The following is a 22,643-nucleotide window of genomic DNA, read 5'->3' as shown; positions in this document are numbered from 1 at the left end:
GGCTCATGGGCAATGCTGAACGTCAGAAGGACATTCAACTCGAGCTCCAAGCCGGGAACCTCAAGACGCTCCTCCCAATGTGTCTTCAGACAATCCCTTCGCATTCCCTTGGTCGTCACATCAGGCCTGTTCCCCTGGTCTCTTGAAGACCCTTCCCCGTAGCATCCCCTCTGCTGCCCTCTGGAACTCACCTCAGTAGCCGGCCCTGCCTGCTCTGCCGGAAACACTCAGCCCGCTCATTGTAGAAGCTTGAAGGAAGCTCCTGCTCTGGGCTCGCTGGAGGCACAGTGAGGCCTGTCCTCGAGATGCCTGCAGTCTGGTGGGGAGACTGGCACAGTCGGGCAGCCCCTCTCAGGAGGCGACTTGGAGCTGCAAATTGAGTATGAAAAGGAGGCAAGCATTGAGAGAGCTGGGGGAAGAGGGTTCTGGGCAAAGGGAACAGCAAGTCCAAAGGCTCAGAGGTGGGAAGGAGTTTGTCTTGTCCCAGGATGAAAAAGGTCAGTGTGGGGGGGTGTATAAGGAGCCAGGGGGAGGTGGTGGAGATGAGACTGGAGAACTGGCAGGGGCCAAATAACGCAGCGTGGATGTTCAGTGCAAGAGAAGCCGTCGTCGGAGTTTTCAGAGAGGTGAGGCATGATCTGACGTACATTTCTTAAAAACCACATTCGTGGCTTGTGGGGGGCAGGGCAAGCTTAGACATGGGGGCCCAGCAAGGAGGTCATTGCAGTGGCCTGGAGAGAGGAAAAATGTTGAGGAGCAGGGTGGTGGCCATGCACATAGAGCGAAAAGACAAATTCCGGCGTCTGACCCACCAGGAGGTCTGGCCGGTCACCTCAGGCTGGCTGTGAGCTCCTTGAGGCCAAGCACGGACCCTCACATGCCCAGCAGAGTGCCCACGCTGGCTGGCTCTGTAAGGGACGCAGCCTGGGTCCGCATTCCCGCCCTGCAGGCACGCATGAGGATGCTCCGTGGATAATGCTACCGGGGCCCACAGCTCTCCCTGTGGGGAAAGGCGCTTTGCTCCAAGAAGCTCAGAATTGGAGTCAGAGGCAAACCATACTCAGACATGACCCAGAAAACTGGCCGCCGATCCAGGACCTCAGGGCTGTCAACTAGGACAAAGCAGCAGAGGTCTCGGAGAACCCAGCCAGGACAAGGGCTTCGAGACAGTAACTGACCTCTAAGTGGTGAAGAATAAATACATATTTTTTAATTAATTTATTTATTTATTTTTGGCTGCATTGGGTCTCCGTTGCTGCAGGCGGGCTTTCTCTAGTTGCGGCGAGTGGGGGCTACTCTTCGATGTGGTGTGTGGTCTTCTCATTGCGGTGGCTTCTCTTGTTGCGGAGCACGGGCTCTAGGCGCGCGGGGTTCAGTAGTTGTGGCTCACGGGCTCTAGAGCGCAGGCTCAGTAGTTGTGGCGCATGGGCTTAGTTGCTCTGCGGCATGTGGGATCTTCCCAGATCAGGGCTCGAACCCATATCCCCTGCACTGACAGGTGGATTCTTAACCACTGCGCCACCAGGGAAGCCCAAGAGTAAATACATATTGAGAAGGTGTCTCCAGTGGTAGAGAAACGCAGTCTAAACAGAACATGAGGGTGGGTGACAAAAGAAGCCTTTCAGTTAAACATGGAGCCTCGCCCAACACTGACGACTCTTTAAAAACACTGGAAATTGTCTTTTCTGCTGTGGGGGAAAAAAAATGCCTCCCTGTGTGCCAGAAAGAAAAGGATGTGGTCAGGAAGGAAGGGGGCGGAGGCAGAGGTGGGAGGGTGGTATTTACAGGCTTCTCGGAGTCTGACATAAACAGCAGAATGAGGAAAAGCCTAATTTTAAAACTTACTCTGTAATCATGGTGCAGACCGTCTGAGAATCGGGATGTGTGCCAGTGCCGGGGCTGGGATTGGTGCCTGAGTGGGCTGGGAGGCTACCCAGGGGCCATGGGCTTCGTGACTCCCTGGGTGATACAGGGTATTGGCTTCCCCCCAGCCCCACCTCCGCCCTCTCCCAGCCCTGAGCTCTGCTCCTTCCAAAGAGTCTTCTCTCCACCCTCTCCCTCTCGACCTCCCTGCCCACCACGGACTGCTGTCTCCAGAGCCTCCTGTGCAGGGGTTTGGAGGGGAGGAAAGATGCTGGGCACCGCATCTGCCGAGTCAGAAGTGTTGCTGAGGAGGAGGCTTCCCAGAACATAGGCACCTGACTCTTCTCAGCACTGGATGAAGAAGAAAAGCTGAATTCTCAGAAAGCGTAGTGTTCTCTTTAACTAAACTTTCCACGTGCCTGACTGGTAACTCTATTGGTCTGAGCCATGACATAAAGAAACAAGGTAGGGGCCTCTTTTCCACCCTCTCAGTGCAGCAAAGTTTACACAGCGGTCAGTCTTCTTTAAGAGCAGACGCACTGAGGCGGTTAGACCACAGGCTCTCAGAACAGCACCTGGCATGTGACCAGGACTGACACCCAGCTACAGAACTGCCTTTGCTCTGCCTACGCTAACCCTATAGTTGCTGGATTTGGGACAGAACCAGGGCCCGAGAAGGAACCTGGGTAGCCAGGGAGGATGCTCTTGGGGAGAGGGGAGTCTCTTTAGCCATTGTTCCAAAACTGTTTTGATATTTTAACGACAGATATGGTGAGAGCAGTGTGTGCCAGCTAATATCATCCATGACTTATTATTTTTCAGAGCCTTTGGAGCATTAATTTAGTACCAGGGAGTCACTTTAGGGAACACGTGTGATTTAGGATAAGATCTTGTGTTCGCAACTCACTTCTGCCCAGCACTAGCTGTGTGACCTTGAGCAGGTTCCTTATTGTGTAATGGAAATGGAATGATGCCCATGTCGTGCGATCCATGTGAGAAGTAGGTGCAATGCTGTTTCCAAGAGTAAATGTTAATACTAAACAGATGTGAATAAAACTCACATACCCAAAGAAAATTCAGGGTTGGAACTGTCCATGGTTCCAGAGCTGTGGATACAGATCTCCCACCTGTTACCCATCCCTAACATTTGTAGGGTCCAGGGGAAGAATGAAGGCCCATGTACCATATTTTAAAATACTAATTTTAAGCCGAACTAACAAAAGGCTAAATGTATAATTCAGACTAACAGAACGCTAAGTTCTATCCTCTGACCTTGACAGATGTATCTTTATAACAACCTGAAGGCCAGGTTCAGGTTTAGAATTCCTGGATTCCACAAGTTCCATGCCAGATGTAGCAGCATAGGAATAGCCAACCTTCAGCCCCTGGTTCCGTTTCTCTTCCTTCCCTTTGCTCTGTACCGTATCGAGATATGGACCATCGCACATATGCATGTGAACGTTTAACGTGGGTATGTCCAAACTCCATGCATACCCCCAACAAACAGCCTTGGGGCCAGGGGTGTACACACAGGTGGAGTGGACCCCTTAGGAAAACAGACCAGGAAAAAAGCCTGTATAGACCCTGAAGGCAAGTTTGGGGCCATCTGAGCTGGATCCCAGATACCCGGAGGGTGGTCTAGAAGGAGGGGCACAGGTTCTAGGTGGGCATGCCCTCTTAGCCCCACAAACTCCTGGTCCCATGTGTAAGGGCATAGCCAGAAGATACTAGAGTGGGTACCTTTAAAGTGTTGGGCCAGGCAGGGACTTCTCTTACCTAGGCCTAGAGGCAGTACCATCCTGGATGGCCTCCCCTGGGAGCCCGACAGGCTTGAAACCATCAGTCCTCTCCATGTGTGGTTCCCCTGACTCCCATTCCAGCCTCCGTCAGGGGACAGTAGTCTCAGCAGTGCCCCTGCACACCTGCCCACTCCCTGCTGGCCCCCCATCCCCTTGATGACCACAGGGCTTTGGCAAGAGCAAAGCAAGGTTCCTTCAGAGAGGTTGCTCTGGCCCTCATGGACACTGGGAGAACTTGGCTGGGTCTGGGTGGAGACCTGGACCTCAACCCAGGGACCACTTATTTGAATGAAATGCTTCACATGAGCTTGTTTGATTGAGATTTGTCTCTTTCTTCTAAAAATGGAATGCAGAAAGCACGTAGGTTGCAATAATCGATGTTTTCATTATTAGCTCCATTGGCGAGTCCAGTAGCTGTGAGCTTTGGGTCAATGGCTGATTGTCTGAAAGGAAAACACTGTGTTTATCACAGTGAGGAGAAGGGTGATTGGAGAAGGAGGGGAATGCGATGATAAGAACTAATATTGACCAAGTGTGTTACAGTTTACAAAGCAGTTGCTCACAGATCATCACCTCATTTGATCCTGGTAATAGCCCTGAGATTAAGGAGGCGGGGTTCTTTTTCTTCCCATTTCACACATGAGCAGCCTGAGGCTGATTTGCTGAGGTCAGCCAGCTGTCACCTTGGGATTGACATCCAAGACTCCTGAGGGCAGTCTTTGTTGCTTCCTCCATTCACCACACCAAAGACTTCAAGAGACATGAAATTTAGAACTCAAAGGAGCTCTTCCCACAGTGCGATGCAGTAGAAAAGGCAGAGTTTGGGGCCAGGGAGGCTTGCCTTTACACCCTGGCACCGCCCCTTACCATCTATATGACTTTGCCTAGTCCACTTTTCATGGATGAACAGCGTATAATAATAATAATCCCTGCCTCATATAGTTACTATTAAGTGCTTGCACATGGAAGGGTTCAGTGGCTGTTCATTTCCTTTTTCTCTAATGCTGCCCCATCTCTGTTCCTTACTGATACCTAACCTTCAATGTAATGTACTTTGTGCCACGCTGTGTTAAGTACTTCCCTTCATTATGTCATTTAATTCTCACACCAAGTACATCAAGTAAGTCCTGTTCTTACGTCTATTTGATAAATGGGGAAACTGGTATAGAAATGGCAAGTAACTTGTCTAGTAAATGGTAGCTACTAAGTGATAGCACTAGGTTTACAAGCCTAGACATTCTGGCTCCAGAAATCCTCCCTTCAGCTTCTTTGCTTGAGCAGCTCTCTACTTTATCTTTCTTGTCCCCTTCATTGCCCAACTTCTTTTTTTTTTTTTTTTTTGCCGTACGCGGGCCTCTCACTGTTGTGGCCTCTCCCGTTGCGGAGCACAGGCTCCGGACACGCAGGCCCAGCAGCCATGGCTCACGGGACCAGCCGCTCCGCGGCATGTGGGATCTTCCCGCACCGGGGCACGAACCCATGTCCCCTGCATCGGCAGGCGGACTCTCAACCACTGCGCCACCAGGGAAGCCCCATTGCCCAACTTCTTGAAGGAACACCCTGAACTCTCCATTTTTTCTTGTGTTTATTCATTCCCTCCATAACCCCTTACAGAATGGCCTCCACCAGCATATCTTTACTGCTGTCTTGATAGTAAATCTAATGGCTATTTCTTAACCTCACTCTCTTCCATTTGTGTGGCTTTTGACAGTGATGACTCCCTGAAATTCTCTTGACTTTGGAAACAAGTTCTACCCCCCCCTTCACTGGCTATTCTGCTTTTCAGATTCCTCTTTGTCTTCTGGCCATCTAACAAGCCCCCTAAGATCTCTGTTTCATCCCCAGAGATCTCACCCATCCCCATCACATCAACCAATTCTCTCCATGCAGATAGTTGCCAAATTTACATCTCTAGCCCTGATTTGCTCCTAAGCTCTAGACCCAACTTTGCAACTTCATAAAAGCAGCAGCATCCCAACTGAAAATGGTCTCCTCCCATCTTTCACTTCAGATCAATTCAATGCTTATTTATTTAACAAATAATGTTGAACTCCTGTGTGTCAGGCACTGTTGTTGGTACTGTAGATATAGCAGTGAATAAATTGTCAGTACTGGAGATATGGCAGTGAATAAAACATAGGAAATCCCTGCCTTCTTTGGGGTTATATTTAGGGAGTGAGATAAGGAGAGATAGACCATTAGCTAAGTAAATTATATAGTATATTAGACAGTGCTATAAAGAAAAATGAATCAGGGATGGGGAGGGCTGGGGCAGGAAGTTGCCATTTTGAATATGACTGTCAGGAAATATTGCACTGAGAACATGATATTTGAGCCAGGAATGATGGAGGCAAGGGAGCAAGCCTTTCAGATAATTATAATATAATCTGGGACCTGTAAAGATCTGGATATATCCATGGGAGCACAGAAGAGAAGGCTTCCTGGAGGAGGTGATGCATGCAATGATTCTCAAATGTCAAGTAGTTAAACACAGTGAGACTTTAGGAGAGGAAAGACCAGTGCAGGCAGACGGCACAGCGTGAGCAAAAGGGCAGAGGTGAGAAACAGCATGGTATGTGGAGACAGGGAGGCCAGACTGCAGAGGGCCACATATGTCCTATTAAGGAACTTGAATGTTATCCTGTAGGTGATGCCAGTGATGTCCAGGTAAAGGAGACTTTGAAGGGTTTTAGGTAGAGAAAAGACATAATCAGATCTGCATATTTGTACGTGAGTACAGCCTAAAAGATGAATTTGAGAGGGACCAGGATTGAATGCAGAGAGACAAGTTATGGGCCATTACAGCAGACCAGGTAAGAGATGCCGAAGACTTGGATTAAACAAGGGCAGTGAGAGTTGAATGGAGAAAGGGAGATAAATTCAAGCATCGCTTACGGGGCAAATTCACAAGATGCAGTAACAACAGCTTTGGCAGTCTAGGAGAAGGCAGAGGAAGAGCGAAAGATGACCCTCACTCTGTCCTGGAAGACAGGGTGAGCAGTGGGCCAATGCCTGCAGCAGAGACGGGGGAAAGGGCCAAGTTTACGGTGGATGTGGTGAGTTTGGTTTGGGCTATGTGGAATTTGACGTGATTTTGGCATCCCATTCAAAGTAGTCATAATGGTCATAGAGTGATTCTAATGGTGCTGTTATTCTTGGAACTTATCAGGAACTATTTGAAAACTATTATGAAAGCCAATTTATCAGCTACATAAACCAGTCATGCATTTTACAGGCAAAACTCTTTTTGCAAAAATAAAAAAGCCACGACCTTGGAATGCACATTAATAGCTATTTTTCATAAAAGAAACAGAAATGATATGATACTTTTCAAAAAGAAACCTACTCCCTTTTCACTAGGCTTAAGTCCCTATGCGTTACGCTTAAGTCATAATGAATTTTGGCTGCTTCCAAAATCAAACCCTCCATTAATCATGTAGTCCTGGGGCCCCTGGGCCTATGGAAGAGAACATGCCTCAGACCTGAGGGATTTCCAATAGAGCAGTGGCCAAAGTCACAGCAATGGATGGAACGAGTGTGTAGCCTCCCAAGGTCACCATGCCCATTAGCTACACTCAACAAGTGCCTTTGTTTTTGTTTTTGTTTTACATCTTTATTGGAGTATAATTGCTTTACAATGCTGTGTAGTTTCTGTTGTATAACAAAGTGAGTCAGCTATATGTATATATGTGTGTGTCTGTATATATATATATCTCCACATATCCCCTCCCTCTTGAGCCTCCCTCCCACCCTCCCAATCTCACACCTCTAGGTGGTCACAAAGCACCAAGCTGATCTCCCTGTGCTACGTGGCTGCTTCCCACTAGCTATGTATTTTACATTTGGTAGTGTATATATGTCCATGCCACTCTCTCACTTCATCCCAGCTTACCCTTCCCCCCAACCATGTCCTCAAGTCCATTCTCTACATCTGCGTCTTTATTCCTGTCCTGCCCCTAGGTTCATCAAAACAATTTTTTTTAGATTCCATATATATGTGTTAGCATATGGTATTTGTTTTTCTCTTTCTGACTTACTTCACTCTGTATGGCAGACTCTAGGTCCATCCACTTCACTACAAATAACTATTTCATTTCTTTTTATGGCTGAGTAATATTCCATTGTATATGTGTGCCACATCTTCTTTATTCATTCGTCTGTCAGTGGACACTTAGGTTGCTTCCATGTCCTGGCTATTGTAACTAGCACTGCAATGAACATTGTGGTACATGTCTCTTTTTGAATTATGGTTTTCTCAGGGTATATGCCCTGAGAAAGTAGTGGGATTGCTGGGTCATATGGTAGTTCTGTTTTTAGTTTTTAAGGAACCTCCATACTTTTTCCCATTGTGGCTGTATAAATTTACATTCCCACCAACAGTGCAAGAGGGTTCCCTTTTCTCCACACCTTCCCCAGCATTTATTGTTTGTAGTTGTTTTTGTTCTGTTTTTTTTTTTTCTCGGTACGTGGGCCTCTCACTGTTGTGGCCTCTCCCGTTGCAGAGCACAGGCTCCAGACGCGCAGGCTCAGCGGCCATGGCTTACAGGCCCAGCCGCTCCATGGCATGTGGGATCTTCCCGGACCGGGGCACGAACCCGTGTCCCCTGCATTGGCAGGCGGACTCTCAACCACTGCGCCACCAGGGAAGCCCGAGTTTATTTTTGTGTATGGTGTTAGGAAGTGTTCTAATTTCATTTTTTTACATGTAGCTGTCCAGTTTTCCCAGCACAACTTATTAAAGAGGCTGTCTTTTCTCCATTCTTGCCACATACTCTTGCCTCCTTTGTCAAAGATAAGGTGACCATATGTGCGTGGGTTTATCTCTGGGCTTTCTATCCTGCTCCATCGATCTATATTTCTGTTTTTCTGCCAGTACCATCCTGTCTTGATTACTGTAGCTTTGTAGTATAGTCTGAAGTCAGGGAGCCTGATTCCTCCAGCTCCGTTTTTCTTTCTCAAGATTGCTTTCGCTATTCGGGGTCTTCTGTGTTTCCATACAAATTGTAAAATATTTGTTCTAGGTCTGTGAAAAATGCCATTGGTAGTTTGATAGGGATTGCATTGAATCTGTAGATTGCTTTGGATTGTATAGTCATTTTCACAATGTTGATTCTTCCTGTCCAAGAACATAGTATATCTCTCCATCTGTTTGTATCATCTTTACTTTCTCTCATCAGTGTCTTATAGTTTTCTGCATACAGGTCTTTTGTCTCCTTAGGTAGGTTTATTCCTAGGTATTTTATTCTTTTTGTTGCAATGGTAAATGGGAGTGTTTCCTTAATTTCTCTTTCAGATTTTTCATCATTAGTGTATAGGAATGCAAGAGATTTCTGTGCATTAATTTTGTATCCTGCTACTCTACCAAATTCATTGATTGGCTCTAGTAGCTTTCTGGTAGCATCTTTAGGACTCTCTATGTATAGTATCATGTCATCTGCAAACAGTGAGAGCTTTACTTCTTTTCTGATTTGGATTTCTTTTGTTTCTTTTTCTTCTCTGACTGCTGTGGCTAAAACTTCCAAAACGTTGTTGAATAATAGTGGTGAGAGTGGACACCCCTGTCTTGTTCCTGATCTTAGAGGAAATGCTTTCTGTTTTTCACCATTGAGAATGCTGTTGGCTGTGGGTTTGTCATATATGGCCTTTTTTATGTTGAGTTAGGTTCCCTATATGCCCACTTTCTGGGGAGTTTTTCTCATAAATGGGTGTTGAATTTTGTTGAAAGCTTTTTCTGCATCTGTTGAGATTATCATATAGTTTTTATCCTTCTATTTGTTAATATGGTGTATTACATTGATTGATTGCATATATTGAAGGATCCTTGCATTCCTGGAATAAACCCCACTTGATCATGATGTACGATCCTTTTAATGTGCTGTTGTTGGATTCTGTTTGCTAGGATTTTGTTGAGGATTTTTGCATCTATGTTCTTCAGTGATATATGCCTGTAGTTTTCTTTTTTTGTGACATCTTTGTCTGGTTTTGGTATCAGGGTGATGGTGGCCTCGTAGAATGAATTTGGGAGTGTTCCTCCCTCTGCTATATTTTGGAAGAATTTGAGAAGGATGGGTGTTAGCTCTTCTCTAAATGTTTGATAGAATTCACCTGTGAAGCCATCTGGTCCTCGGCTTTTGTTTGTTGGAAGATTTTTAATCACAGTTTCAATTTCAGTGCTTGTGATTGGTCTGTTCATATTTTGTTTCTTCCTGGTTCAGTCTTGGAAGGTTGTACTTTTCTAAGAATATCTTCCAGGTTGTCCATTTTATTGACATGTAGTTGCTTGTAGTAGTCTCTCATTATCCTTTGTATTTCTGGTGCCTTTGTTTTGATGTGATGATTAAGAAGTCTATTTTATTTCTCTCTTCCAGAGAAGCCTGCAAGACAAGGGTAGCTTCCTTCTTTCTCTTTCAAGACAGGCACAAGAGTGCAACTTTATTGTATTATCTCTGTTTTCAGAAAATCTGGGACCAAACTAAGCTTTGTGATTTTCCCACAAAACTGACCTCTAGATCCTGGGTCCAAGTCACTGCTCACATAGCTCTGGACAGGAAAATGGAGAAAAAACATGAATGTAAAGACTCTACAGACAAAGTAATTGAATAGAATGCCAAGCTAGCCAGTCCTGAAAAGGACAGTGTTATATCAAGCCAAACTCCCCAGGCAACATGCCACAGATGGCCCGGTGTTTAGGACTGGAGGGCAAGTACAATTTTACACTTATTGGGAATACTTGTCCTCCAGTCCCACAGAGGAAACCAAAGAGCAGCAGAGCCTGATCTCTGTAAGTAAAATGAAGAACAGGGTTGAAGGAACACAGAAAATGAATGCCTGGTGACTGAATAATTGTCACAACCCTTTGACTCGGGGCACAAAACTGCCTCCAGTGTGACCATTTCATCAACCCAGCAGGCAGAGTGCTTCTCACTTGACCTGACCTTGTATGATTTTACCCCACTCAAACAACACTTATTCCCTTTTGTACAGTAAGAAGTGGCTATAGAATTATCTGGGAGCTACTCCTTGGCCCAGCTACAACTAGCATGGGTAACGAAATGGTAACTTAAGTCTCCAACTTTATGCATCAAGTCAATTCCTCTTACTTAGTTTCTGCCAAGCATTATACACTGCAGTTTTTCCCAGCGGTTATCAAGGGCATGGAGGCAAGAGAAAAGGTTCTTGCAGCTGTGGGCTCACCTCCTCTCCAGGCAATCCAGCTTGCCCCTCCCTTCAGGCTGGGGCTGCATAGCATCGGGAGTACTGTGGGGGGGCAGCAGGAGGCAGCAGTCAGTTTCTCCATGTCCCTGTGTGAAGGATTCTGAGACAGTTCAGTATTAACCTGGCAACACAACTCCCTTTTAGGCCATTGGTATAAAGTCCTGCAGGGACAGTGGCACCCGCTGGCACTGGCTTATCGCATTGGAACAAGCTTCTAAATATTTGTGCCCCAGCATGAGCCAAAGCTGCCCTCCGCCTCTTTAGGAGACTCTCCGAGACCAACACACAAGGAAGCAAAACTGGTGAGGGGGGCTTCCCTGGTGGCGCAGTGGTTGAGAGTCCGCCTGCCGATGCAGGGGACACGGGTTTGTGCCCTGGTCTGGGAAGATCCCACATGCCACGGAGCGGCTGGGCCCATAAGTCATGGCCACTGAGCCTGCACATCCGGAGCCTGTGCTCTGCAACGGGAGAGGCCACAGCAGTGAGAGGCCCGCGTACCGCCAAAAAAAACTGGTGAGGGGTTAAATAACCTACCCAAGATCATACAACTGCAGTGTGGCTGACAGGGTTTTGGTGCTGTGGCCGGGTGTCAGGCCTCTGAAGGAGGAGAGCCGAGTTCAGGACATTGGTCCACCAGAGACCTCCCAGCTCCACATAATATCAAATGGCAAAAGCTCCCCAGAGATCTCATGCTCAATGCTAAGACTCAGCTCCACTTGACAGCCAGCAAAATACAGTGCTGGACACCCTATGCCAAACAACTAGCAAGACAGGAACATAACCCCACCCATTAGCAGAGAGGCTGCCCGAAATCATAATAAGGTAACAGACACCCCAAAACACACCACTGGACGCGATCCTGCCCACCAGAAAGACAAAATCCAGCCTCATCCACCAGAACACAGGCACCAGTCCCCTCCACCAGGAAGCCTACACAACCCACTGAACCAACCTTAGCCACTGGGGGCAGACACCAAAAACAACAGGAACTACGAACCTGTAGCCTGTGAAGAGGAGATCCCAAACACAGTGAGTTAAGCACAATGGGAAAACAGAGAAATATGTAGCAGATGAAGGGAAGGAGCAAGGTAAAAACCCATCAGACCAAACAAATGAAGAGGAAATAGGCAGTCTACCTGAAAAAGAATTCAGAGTAATGATAGTAAAGATGCTCCAAAATCTTGGAAATAGAATGGAGAAAATACAAGAAACGTTTAACAAGGACCTAGAAGAACTAAAGAGCAAACAAACAATGATGAACAACAAAACAAATGAAATTAAACATTCTCTAGAAGGAATCAATAGGAGAATAACTGAGGCAGAAGAAAGGATAAGTGACCTGGAAGACAAAATAGTGGAAATAACTACCACAGAGCAGAATAGAGGAAAAAAGAACAAAAAGAACTGAGGACAGTCTCAGAGACCTCTGGGACAACATTAAATGCACCAACATTCGAATTATAGGAATCCCAGGAGAAGAAGAGAAAAAGAAAGGATCTGAGAAAATATTTGAAGAGATTATAGTTGAAAACTTCCCTAACATGGGAAAAGAAATAGTCAATCAAGTCTATGAAAGAAATAATAAGAGATCACTGAAGAAGTCAAAGAGGAAATCAAAAAGTACCTATAAACAAATGACAAAACATGACAACCCAAAACCTATGGGATGCAGCAAAAGCCGTTCTAAGAGGGAACGTTATAAAAAAAAATCCTACCTTAAGAAACAAGAAACATCTCAAATAAACAACCTAAACTTACACCTAAAGAAATTAGAGAAAGAAGAATAAAAACACCCCAAAGTTAGCAGAGGGAAAGAAATCATAAAGCTCAGGTCAGAAATAAATGAAAAGGAAATGAAGGAAACAATAGCAAAGATCAATAAAGCTAAAAGCTGGTTCTTTGAGAAGATAAACAAAATTGATAAACAATTAGCCAGACTCATCAAGAAAAGAAGGGAGGGGCTTCCCTGGTGGCACAGTGGTTGAGAGTCTCCCTGCCGAAGCAGGGGACACAGGTTCATGCCCCGGCCCGGGAAGATCCCATATGCCGCGGGCGGCTAGGCCCATGAGCCATGGCCGCTGAGCCTGCGCGTCTGGAGCCTGTGCTCCGCAACAGGAGAGGCCACAACAGTGAGAGGCCTGCATACCGCACAAAAAAAAAGAAAAGAAAAGAAGGGAGAAGACTCAAATCAATAGAATTAGAAATGAAAAAGAAGAAGTAACAACTGACACTGCAGAAATACAAAGGATCATGAGAGATTACTACAAACAACTATATGCCAATAAAATGGACAACCTGGAAGAAATGGAGAAATTCTTAGAAAAGTACAACCTTCCAAGTCTGAACCAGGAAGAAACAGAAAATATGAACAGACCAATCACAAGCACTGAAATTGAAACTGTGATTAAAAATCTCCCAACAAAAGCCCAGGACCAGATGGCTTCACAGGTGAATTCTATTAAAACATTTAGAGACGAGCTAACACCCATCCTTCTCAAACTCTTCCAAAATATAGCAGAGGGAGGAACACTCCCAAATTCATTCTACAAGACCACCATCACCCTGATACCAAAACCAGACAAAGATGTCACAAAAAAAGAAAACTACAGGCATATATCACTGAAGAACATAGATGCAAAAATCCTCAACAAAATCATAGCAAACAGAATCCAACAGCACATTAAAAGGATCATACACCATGATCAAGTGGGGTATATCCCAGTAATGCAAGGATTCTTCAATATATGCAATCAATCAATGTAATACATCATATTAACAAATAGAAGGATAAAAACTATATGATAATCTCAACAGATGCAGAAAAAGCTTTCAACAAAATTCAACACCCATTTATGAGAAAAACTCTCCAGAATGTGGGCATAGGGGGAACCTACCTCAACATAATAAAGGCCATATATGACAAACCCACAGCCAACATCGTTCTCAATGGTGAAAAACTGAAACCATTTCCTCTAAGATCAGGGAAAAGACAAGAGTGCCCACTCTTACCACTATTACTCAACAACGTTTTGGAAGTTTTAGCCACAGAAATCAGAAAAGAAAAAGAAATAAGAGGAATCCAAATCAGAAAAGAAGAAGTAAAGCTCTCACTGTTTGCAGATGACATGATACATACATAGAGAATCCTAAAGATGCTACCAGAGAGCTACTAGAGCTAATCAGTGAATTTGGTAGTGTAGCAGGATACAACATTAAAGCACAGAATCTCTTGCATTCCTATACACTAATGATGAAAAATCTGAAAGAGAAATTAAGGAAACACTCCCATTTACCATTGCAACAAAAAGAATAAAATACCTAGGAATAAACCTACCTAAGGAGACAAAAGACCTGTATGCAGAAAACTATAAGACACTGATGAGAGAAAGTAAAGATGATACAAACAGATGGAGAGATATACTATGTTCCTGGACAGGAAGAATCAACATTGTGAAAATGACTATACAATCCAAAGCAATCTACAGATTCAGTGCAATCCCTATCAAACTACCAATGGCATTTTTCACAGAACTAGAACAAAAAATTTTACAATTTGTATGGAAACACAAAAGACCTCAAATAGCCAAAGCAATCTTGAGAAAGAAAAATGGAGCTGGAGGAATCAGGCTCCCTGACTTCAGACTATACTTCAAAGCTACAGTAACCAAGACAGTATGGTACTGCCCCAGAAACAGAAATATAGATTAATTGAACAAGATAGGAAAACCAGCGATAAACCCACGCACATATGGTCACCTTATTTTCATAATGGAGGCAAGAATATTCAGTGGAGGAAAGACAGCCTCTTGAATAAGTTGTGTTGGGAAAACTGGACAGCTACATGTAAAGGAAGTAAATTAGAACACTTCCTAACACCATACACAAAAATAAACTCAAAATGGATTAAAGATTTAAAGGTAAGGCCAGACATTATAAAACTCTTAGAGGAAAACATAGGCAGAACACTCTATGACATAAATCACTGCAAGATCCTTTTTGACCCACCTCCTAGAGGAATGGAAATAAAAACAAAATTAAACAAATGGGACCTAATGAAACTTAAAAGCTTTTGCACAGCAAAGGAAACCATAAACAAGATGAAAAGACAACCCTCAGAAAGAGAGAAAATATTTGCAAATGAAGCAACTGACAAGGGATTAATCTCCAAAATTTACAAGCAGCTCATGCAGCTCCATATCAAAAAAACAACCCAGTGCAAACATGGGCAGAAGACCTAAATAGACATTTCTCCAGAGAAGATATACAGATTGCCAACAAACACATGAAAGGATGCTCAACATCACTAATTGTTAGAGAAATGCAAATCAAAACTACGAGGTATCACCTCACACCAGTCAGAATGGCCATTATCAAAAAATCTACAGGGGTTTCCCTGGTGGTGCAGTGGTTGGGAACCCACCTGCCAATGCAGGGGAAACGGGTTCGAGCCCTGGGCATGGAAGATCCCACATGCCACGGAGCAACTAAGCCCATGTTCCATAACTACTGAGCCCTGCACTCTAGAGCCCATGAGCCACAGCTACTGAAGCCTGCATGCCTAGAGCCCATGCTCCGCAACAAGAGAAGACACCGCAATGAGAAGCCCGCGCAGCGCAACAGAGTAGCCCCCGCTCACCGCAACTAGAGAAAGCCCTAGCGCAGCAACAAAGACCCAGCACAGCCAAAAATAAATAAAGAAATAAATAGATTTATTTTTTTAAAAAATCTACAAACAATACGTGCTGGAGAGGGTGTGGAGAAAAGGGAACCCTCTTGCAGTGTTGGTGGGAATGTAAATTGATACAGCCACTATGGAGAACTGTATGGAGGTTCCTTAAAAAACTAAAAATAGAACTACCATACGACCTAGCAATCCCACTACTGGACATATACCCTGAGAAAACCATAATTTAAAAAGAGTCATGTACCACAATGTTCATTGCAACTCTATTTACAATAGCTAGGACATGGAAGCAACCTAAATGCCCATCAACAGATGAATGAATAAAGAAGATGTGGCACATATATACAATGGAATATTACTGAGCCATAAAAAGAAACGAAATTTAGTCATTTGTAGTGAGGTGGATGGACCTAGAGTCTGTCACACAGAGTGAAGTAAGTCAGAAAGAGAAAAACAAATACCATATGCTAACACATATATGTGGAATCTAAAAACTACGGTCCCGATGAACCTAGCGGCAGGACAGGAATAAAGACGCAGACATAAAGAATGGACTTGAGGACACGGAGAGGGGGAAGGGTAAGCTGGGACGAAGTGAGAGAGTGGCATGGACATATATACACTACCAAACGTAAAATAGATAGCTAGTGGGAAGCAACCGCATAGCACAGGGAGGTCAGCTCAGTGCTTTGTGACCACCTAGAAGTGTGGGATAAGGAGAGTGGGAGGGAGACGCAAGATGGAGGAGATATGGGGATATATGTATATGTATAGCTGATTCACTTTGTTATAAAGCAGAAACTAACACGCCATTGTAAAGCAATTATACTCCAATAAAGATGCTAAAAAATAACTGAATAAATAAATAATAAAATAAGCTACAAGGATATATTGTACAACACAGGGAATATGGCCAATATTTTATAATAACTAAATGGAGTATAAGCTTTAAAAATTGTGCATCATTATATTACACACATGTAACATATTTTGTTCAACTATATTTCAATAAAAATATTTAAAAAGAAAAAGTAAAGTCGTAGGATATTCTATCACTTCCTAAGAGAAGAACTTCATTTCGAACAAGACCTCCCCCTCTTAGCTGATGAGTGGACAGTCTCATTTCTTTCCTTAATTATTAAATTCTCATGCAACACTGCTGAGAGTCATTCTTGGTCCCAGGAAAGGATTTATGGAGGACGCATAGCCAGGTTCTGCTGACTAAACGTCTGCCCCTAGGAGGACCCAGTCCATCTTCCCATGGCAGCTCTGGGAGCTGCTAGCCCACTGGATAGCCTGAATGCCCTCCACTCTGGCTTCCTCCAGCATCATGTGAGGACACTTCAGAAGGCAGTGTAGCACAGTGGTCAAAAACATAGACTTTGGAGTCAGACAACTCCAAGCTCCACGTCTTACAATCTGTAGAACCCTTGGCATGTACCTTAACATCTTTAAGCCTCCACCCTCTCATGTGTAAATGGAAATAAAAATGTATTTATTTTGTGGGATATTTTGAGCATTAACTGAGATGACATAATTAAAGTACTCAGCACGGTGGTCGGAATAGTGCCAGCATTCAGTAAGTATCAGCTATGATGATGATGATGAGTAGTCCACAGCACTGGGGGAGACACATGGGCTAAGAGTAGGGCACATATCCTCCTCCTTCCCTCTGTTCAAGGTTGGGAGCAGCCAGGAGTAACAAAGCACCCAGAATGGCAAGTTTGCTAAACTAAGCAATTAGACTTCCAGGCTGGACTTAAAGTTGATGGGAGAACAACATAGTAGAGACTGTGTATGCCAGCCTGTGGCACAACTTGCACATTGAAGTGTTTTCCCAAAGGTGACCGTTATCTCCTGTGTTATCAGTTTCTATGTCTGTTTTCTAAATGCTGGATTGGCCAATGACTAGAATTTAAACAACTTTCTTTTTTGAGTAGAAATTCTACTACTTTGATTTCCTAGGAAATCAGTATAACCTTTAACCTTACCTCCCTTTGCCCTCCTTTCCACCTGATACTTCCTTCCAAGTTTGTCAGATTTCAACCACCACCTTTTCTTAACAAATCTTAGAGACGCGATACTTCCTGAAAAAGTGGTTTTTGCAATCGAATGCCTCTAGGTAGTTCATTACAATTGCACCATTCCAGCTAATTGTTGCCTCGTTGCACCATTCCAGCTAATTGATGCCTCTTTGTGGGTCTCATAAATGCTTCTTTGAGCTTTTTGCTTCCAGTTGGACCAGCTATGGCTTAATTTAACTTGTTCTGGTATTGCTTTTTTATTTTTGATTTGTTCTCATTTAATCCCGAAACAGCACAGCATAGAACTTTTTGACCTGAATTCCCCTCTGAACCTCCCATTTTGCCCAAGTTGACTGTGATAGTAAGTGGTGGGCATCTCTCCAGCTTTTGAAAAATTCATTCAGCCTCTTCTTTTCTTGTGCATCTCTTCTGCTTTGCCAGGTCAAGCTGGGAACTGCCTGACTTGAGGGAAGGGAGAGTAAAAGCCATCAGTGACTCAGATGGGGTGAGCTACCCTTGGTACGGGAACACCACAGAAACTGTGACCCTGGTTGGCCCCACCAACAAGATCTCCAGGTTCTCCGTCAGCATGAATGACAATTTCTACCCCAGTGTGACATGGGCAGTGCCAGTGAGTGACAGCAATGTGCCACTGCTCACGAGGATCAAGAGGGACCAAAGTTTCACTACCTGGCTGGTGGCCATGAACACCACCACGAAAGAGAAGATCATTCTGCAGACGATCAAGTGGAGGATGAGGGTGGACATTGAGGTGGACCCTCTTCAGCTCTTGGGGCAACGGGCCCGGCTGGTGGGCAGGACTCAGCAGGAGCAGCCCCGGATCCTGAGCCGGATGGAACCTATCCCCCCCAACGCACTAGTGAAACCCAATGCCAACGATGCCCAGGTCCTCATGTGGAGGCCCAAGCGGGGGCCACCTCTGGTTGTGATCCCTCCTAAGTAGAAGCAGACTGGCCTGACTGTGTGTGGAGCACACGCCACTGAGACACACAGTGAGGTTGCCAGGGGTGGCAGGAGCCAAACTGAGTTTCTGAGCCAAAGCAGACCTCGTGGTTTGCCAGCCTTTGCAGCCACTTGTGAAGAGTAGAGCTGCTCCTTGGGTGGTAGAACCATAATCCTTAGGAAAAATCCCTTCCTTTTAGGAATAAAGAAATCACTGATTTGACAGACTTGCTGTGATTACCATGCAAGTAGCCATATTTTGGAGCTGACCAGGATGATTCTTTGAACTATTGACCATTTCTTTCCTGTGAGATGCAGGGGATGGAAACAAAAGTAAACAGTGCCTGTGGCAAATGCTGCTTCCCAACCAATTAGAAGTGGGAGTGAAAACATCCACACCAGGTGTTTGTAAGACATACAGTTCCACTGCCCAACTGGAGGGTGCTGGGGAAAGGGTTGGAAGGAAAGTCAGGTGGTGAAGAGAATGGGCAATGGAAGGAGGAGGGAATAATTTGTTATTGCAAAATAATACCTGTGCATGTCTTAGTTAATCATCAACACACTCACTGGAATTTAAGAAACGCTAAGAAAACTGGAGACATGATATTGGTTCCATTCTGAGGGAGAGCCTCCTAGGAACTGTCCAAGTTGCTGACCGTAGTTCTAACTGATGGTGACTCTCAATGGTTCCATCTACCCACCTCTTTCCAAAAACTGCTTATTTAAAGTATCCTCAATCACAGTATTTGGATAGATAGTTCTGTATTCTGCAATAGCTGTGATATTTGGGGCCTTCACCATGTGTTTAGTGAAACCCGAATTGTGATTTTGTTTACAGCTGCTTATTCTGTTCCCATTACCAGCCCTAAATTTACAAAAAGAGAATTGTTTATAAGCCATGAACCCATGTAGAGTTTCAAGAACATTTCTACACGTAAGAATAGTATTTTTACTATTACACGTTCACACATGCAAGCACACATGCCAGGATATATATAGCATAATTACTAGCAGATTTGCCAGCTGTACCTGCATGTGTGCTTATAGGTTTTATGCATACCCAGTACATATACTGTGTACCTATATATGTTTATTTTAGCTCAACTTCACAGAAGCTCAACTCTAACTGCTTGAGCATTTGTGAGAAAGTGCTCCATAAGTCTTAACTTCAGACTCTTAATGAAAATCTGAGTTACTCACAGTAAGCAAACCTGTATTGCTGAGATCTTCAGTCAGGCCAATATAAACTTTTAAAAGTATCCAGTCTTTACCATAAGGATCACCACAGAAAGAGCTTTTAAATCACTACAAAAAGAGCTTTTCCTTTTATCCTCCATAGTGCTAATTTTGATTGATAGATAGATAGATGATAGATAGATAGATAGATAGATGATAGATAGATAGATCCTTGTTCAAACCCCCCCATGCAAAATAATTATAAAACTCTCATAATATCATCGTGGATTTTATGGGTGGATACTGCCAGCCTAATTTCAGAAATGAGAGAGTTACGATTCAACACAATTATTACAATCCCATGGTTGGCTCCAGTGACCTGTCTTTTATCAGAGTTTGAAAAGGGAGAAGAAAAAACAGGAGGACTTGTTTATTACATTTATTAAAAATGCAATTCAGTCTAATTTATTTCAGGTCCCAGGAGATGGTGCTTATTTACATGAGAGGGTTAACAGATCCGCTCCAAATTATGTAGTGTTAATCTCACACCCCAACCACCAGCTACTCTCTTATAGATCAGTTATTGATGGCAAGCTGAGCTATTTATAACACCATGTTAATGACACATCGGTGACTCACAGAAGACCTGGAGACATTCCATTTAGAAATAATTCAGCTATTACATTTGGATTCCTCTGTCGCTTCCCATGTTATGCCTCCTTGTTTTATGGGAGAGGTAGTCCCAGAGAGCTCCATGGTTTAAATATAAAACTGCTTAATTTCCACGCTGATGTCAGAAACAGGACTCTCTCCCTGTGAATGAATTAGGTGCTACCCTTATGGAATTCTGGAGTGTGGATACTTATCCTGGAATCCAATCCCCGTTGGCCCTACTTTAAGAAAACCTGATATTTAAAAATCTAAAATTGTAACAAACAGAAGGTTAATGAGGAAGTATTTTTTACATTGCAAAATACTACACAAGATTTCTGCCCATTAAAATAAGACATTACTTACACAATTATGTTTACAGCATAACTTTTATCGTATTTATAAAGCAAGGTGCTACATACTTAGCTAGACTTGTTCCTACTGAAAACTCACACTTTTCAGAGTTTTAAAAGAAATGACCTCCCGCAAGTTTTCTGGAAAATTATGTAACAACAAAAATGAGAAAAGTAGATGGGAAAGTGCTTATGAAAGTTAAAGGCACTGTGCAAATATACATTATGATTATTGTCAGTGATACTGTTGTGAACTCCATAGTTGGGTCTCTCAATTCTGAAATCAGCCTGGCAGAATACTCGATTGCCCTGCAGCCTATTATTCTAAAGTTATAGTTGCTTTACAAGGAAATGACCCCTTTTCTTTCTGTCATCCTTAGATCATTACCTTTCAGCTAATCAGGATATTGCCGAATGAAACTCTCCAACAAGAGAGAATTCACCTTGAAATCTCTGTTGGGGTCACCCCCATCCTCCCATGAGGCCTTTCTTCCCCTGACAGTCCCTGGGTCTGATGCCAGACACCATCAGCTTAAAGGGGCTCCTGTGGTGCCTTGATTAGGTTTTAGTTGGGTGGTCTTAGTACTATATTTGGATTCTAAACACATATACACACAACAGTTGGCACAAGAGTTTTTAATTCCTGTGTGGAAAAGAGCATTTCATTAGGTCATAGATTCTTTAGTCACCTCTGAGATTTTTTTATTCCATGATCTCAAGGAAATTGAGGTCGAGCTATATTAGCTCATCTATTCAGGGTCACATCATTCAAGGGGTCATAATTAGCAGCAGAGCCAAGAGAAGACGCTAGGTCTCCCATATCTCATATCACAGCATGGTCACACTTACCTAAGACCCACAGCTTTCCCCTTGTCTCCAGCCAAAGCATTGTCATCAACCTTGAGCCATTCACCCTTTTAGCACTAGAGACAATTGAATCCATCCTTTAAAGAATAGGGGGAAATCCTTGTCACAAGTATGTTCAAAAAATGAATGTTCCTGGTTTCCCTTTATCTATGCAAGCTGTTCTGAGATTGAACTCTTAATCTGGGCCCTTTGCAGCATCCTACGTTCCCAGTTCATTGCTTTGGTCCACAGCACCCAGCAAGGTTGGAGGCGAGTTCATTCTCTGCCTCCCCTTCCATGGGCCTTTTTGCAACTCCCTCTTTCCTGGTGCTAGGAATATCTCACAGGTCAAAATCATGTTCTCTGCAGTAGTTCTGAGCAGTAAAATAAAAGAACTACAATTTATGGAGTATTTTACAAAAGGCTTCCACATGCATTTTCTCATCCCCAGACAGTCTTATGAGTGTAATATTGTTGTTGATATTGCTATTATTATCCCCTTTTTACAGACAATAAATTGAGATCCAAAGGAGTTAAGAGACTTATCCATAGGCACACAAATAGAAAATGTCATGAGTTAGGATTCAAACTGAGCCACTTGACTCCAAATTCCATGCTGTTACACTATGCTGTGGTGCCTCCCGCGTTGTTCCCTGCCTAGAGAGCACAAGAGAACGAAGGAAAGGAGAAAGCAAGTCACTTTCACCCACACAGTCATGTAGTCCCTACCAGTCTACTAAGTGGACATATTAAAATAAGAGAAGTAACACTGTTTTCTTATGCAGAAAACTGTGTAATCCCAGGGAGATTTGCCCAGAAGAAAGCCTGTTGGGGGCTACAGTGTGGGAGCTGGCTGTCACTCGGCATCTCTTAACACAGTACTGGTAATTAGTGGAGTAGGAAATCTGCTCTCCTGGTCTGAGAATCCCTGAAACACCATGAGCACAAAAGGAGGAGGAAAGCACGCATCCCACAGCTGAGGTCCCAGCTAAGCAAGGCCCTGCCACCCGCCATCCCTCAGTGCGTCAGGAGCAGCATGTGGGGCAGAGGTATTGGAAACAATGGCTTT

At 44.0% G+C, this 22,643-nt stretch overlaps 1 protein-coding gene across 1 annotated transcript in view; it reads left to right on the top strand.

Annotated features, from left to right (window-relative positions):
- FAM78B (family with sequence similarity 78 member B) overlaps positions 1 to 18,741 on the top strand; it is a 91,880-nt gene extending 73,139 nt beyond the window's left edge. The window contains exon 2 of the mRNA XM_060009198.1: positions 18,027 to 18,741. Coding sequence (XP_059865181.1) covers positions 18,027 to 18,549 — 523 coding nt within the window. The 3' untranslated portion in view covers positions 18,550 to 18,741. The remainder of the gene's footprint in view (positions 1 to 18,026) is intronic.
- Positions 18,742 to 22,643: the final 3,902 nt, after the last annotated feature.

This window comes from Delphinus delphis, chromosome 1 (genome assembly GCF_949987515.2).
Source record: "Delphinus delphis chromosome 1, mDelDel1.2, whole genome shotgun sequence".
Classification (NCBI taxonomy): domain Eukaryota; kingdom Metazoa; phylum Chordata; class Mammalia; order Artiodactyla; family Delphinidae; genus Delphinus; species Delphinus delphis.
The sequence above is the reverse complement of the archived record's forward strand: the minus strand, read 5'-3'. Positions and strand labels throughout refer to the sequence as shown.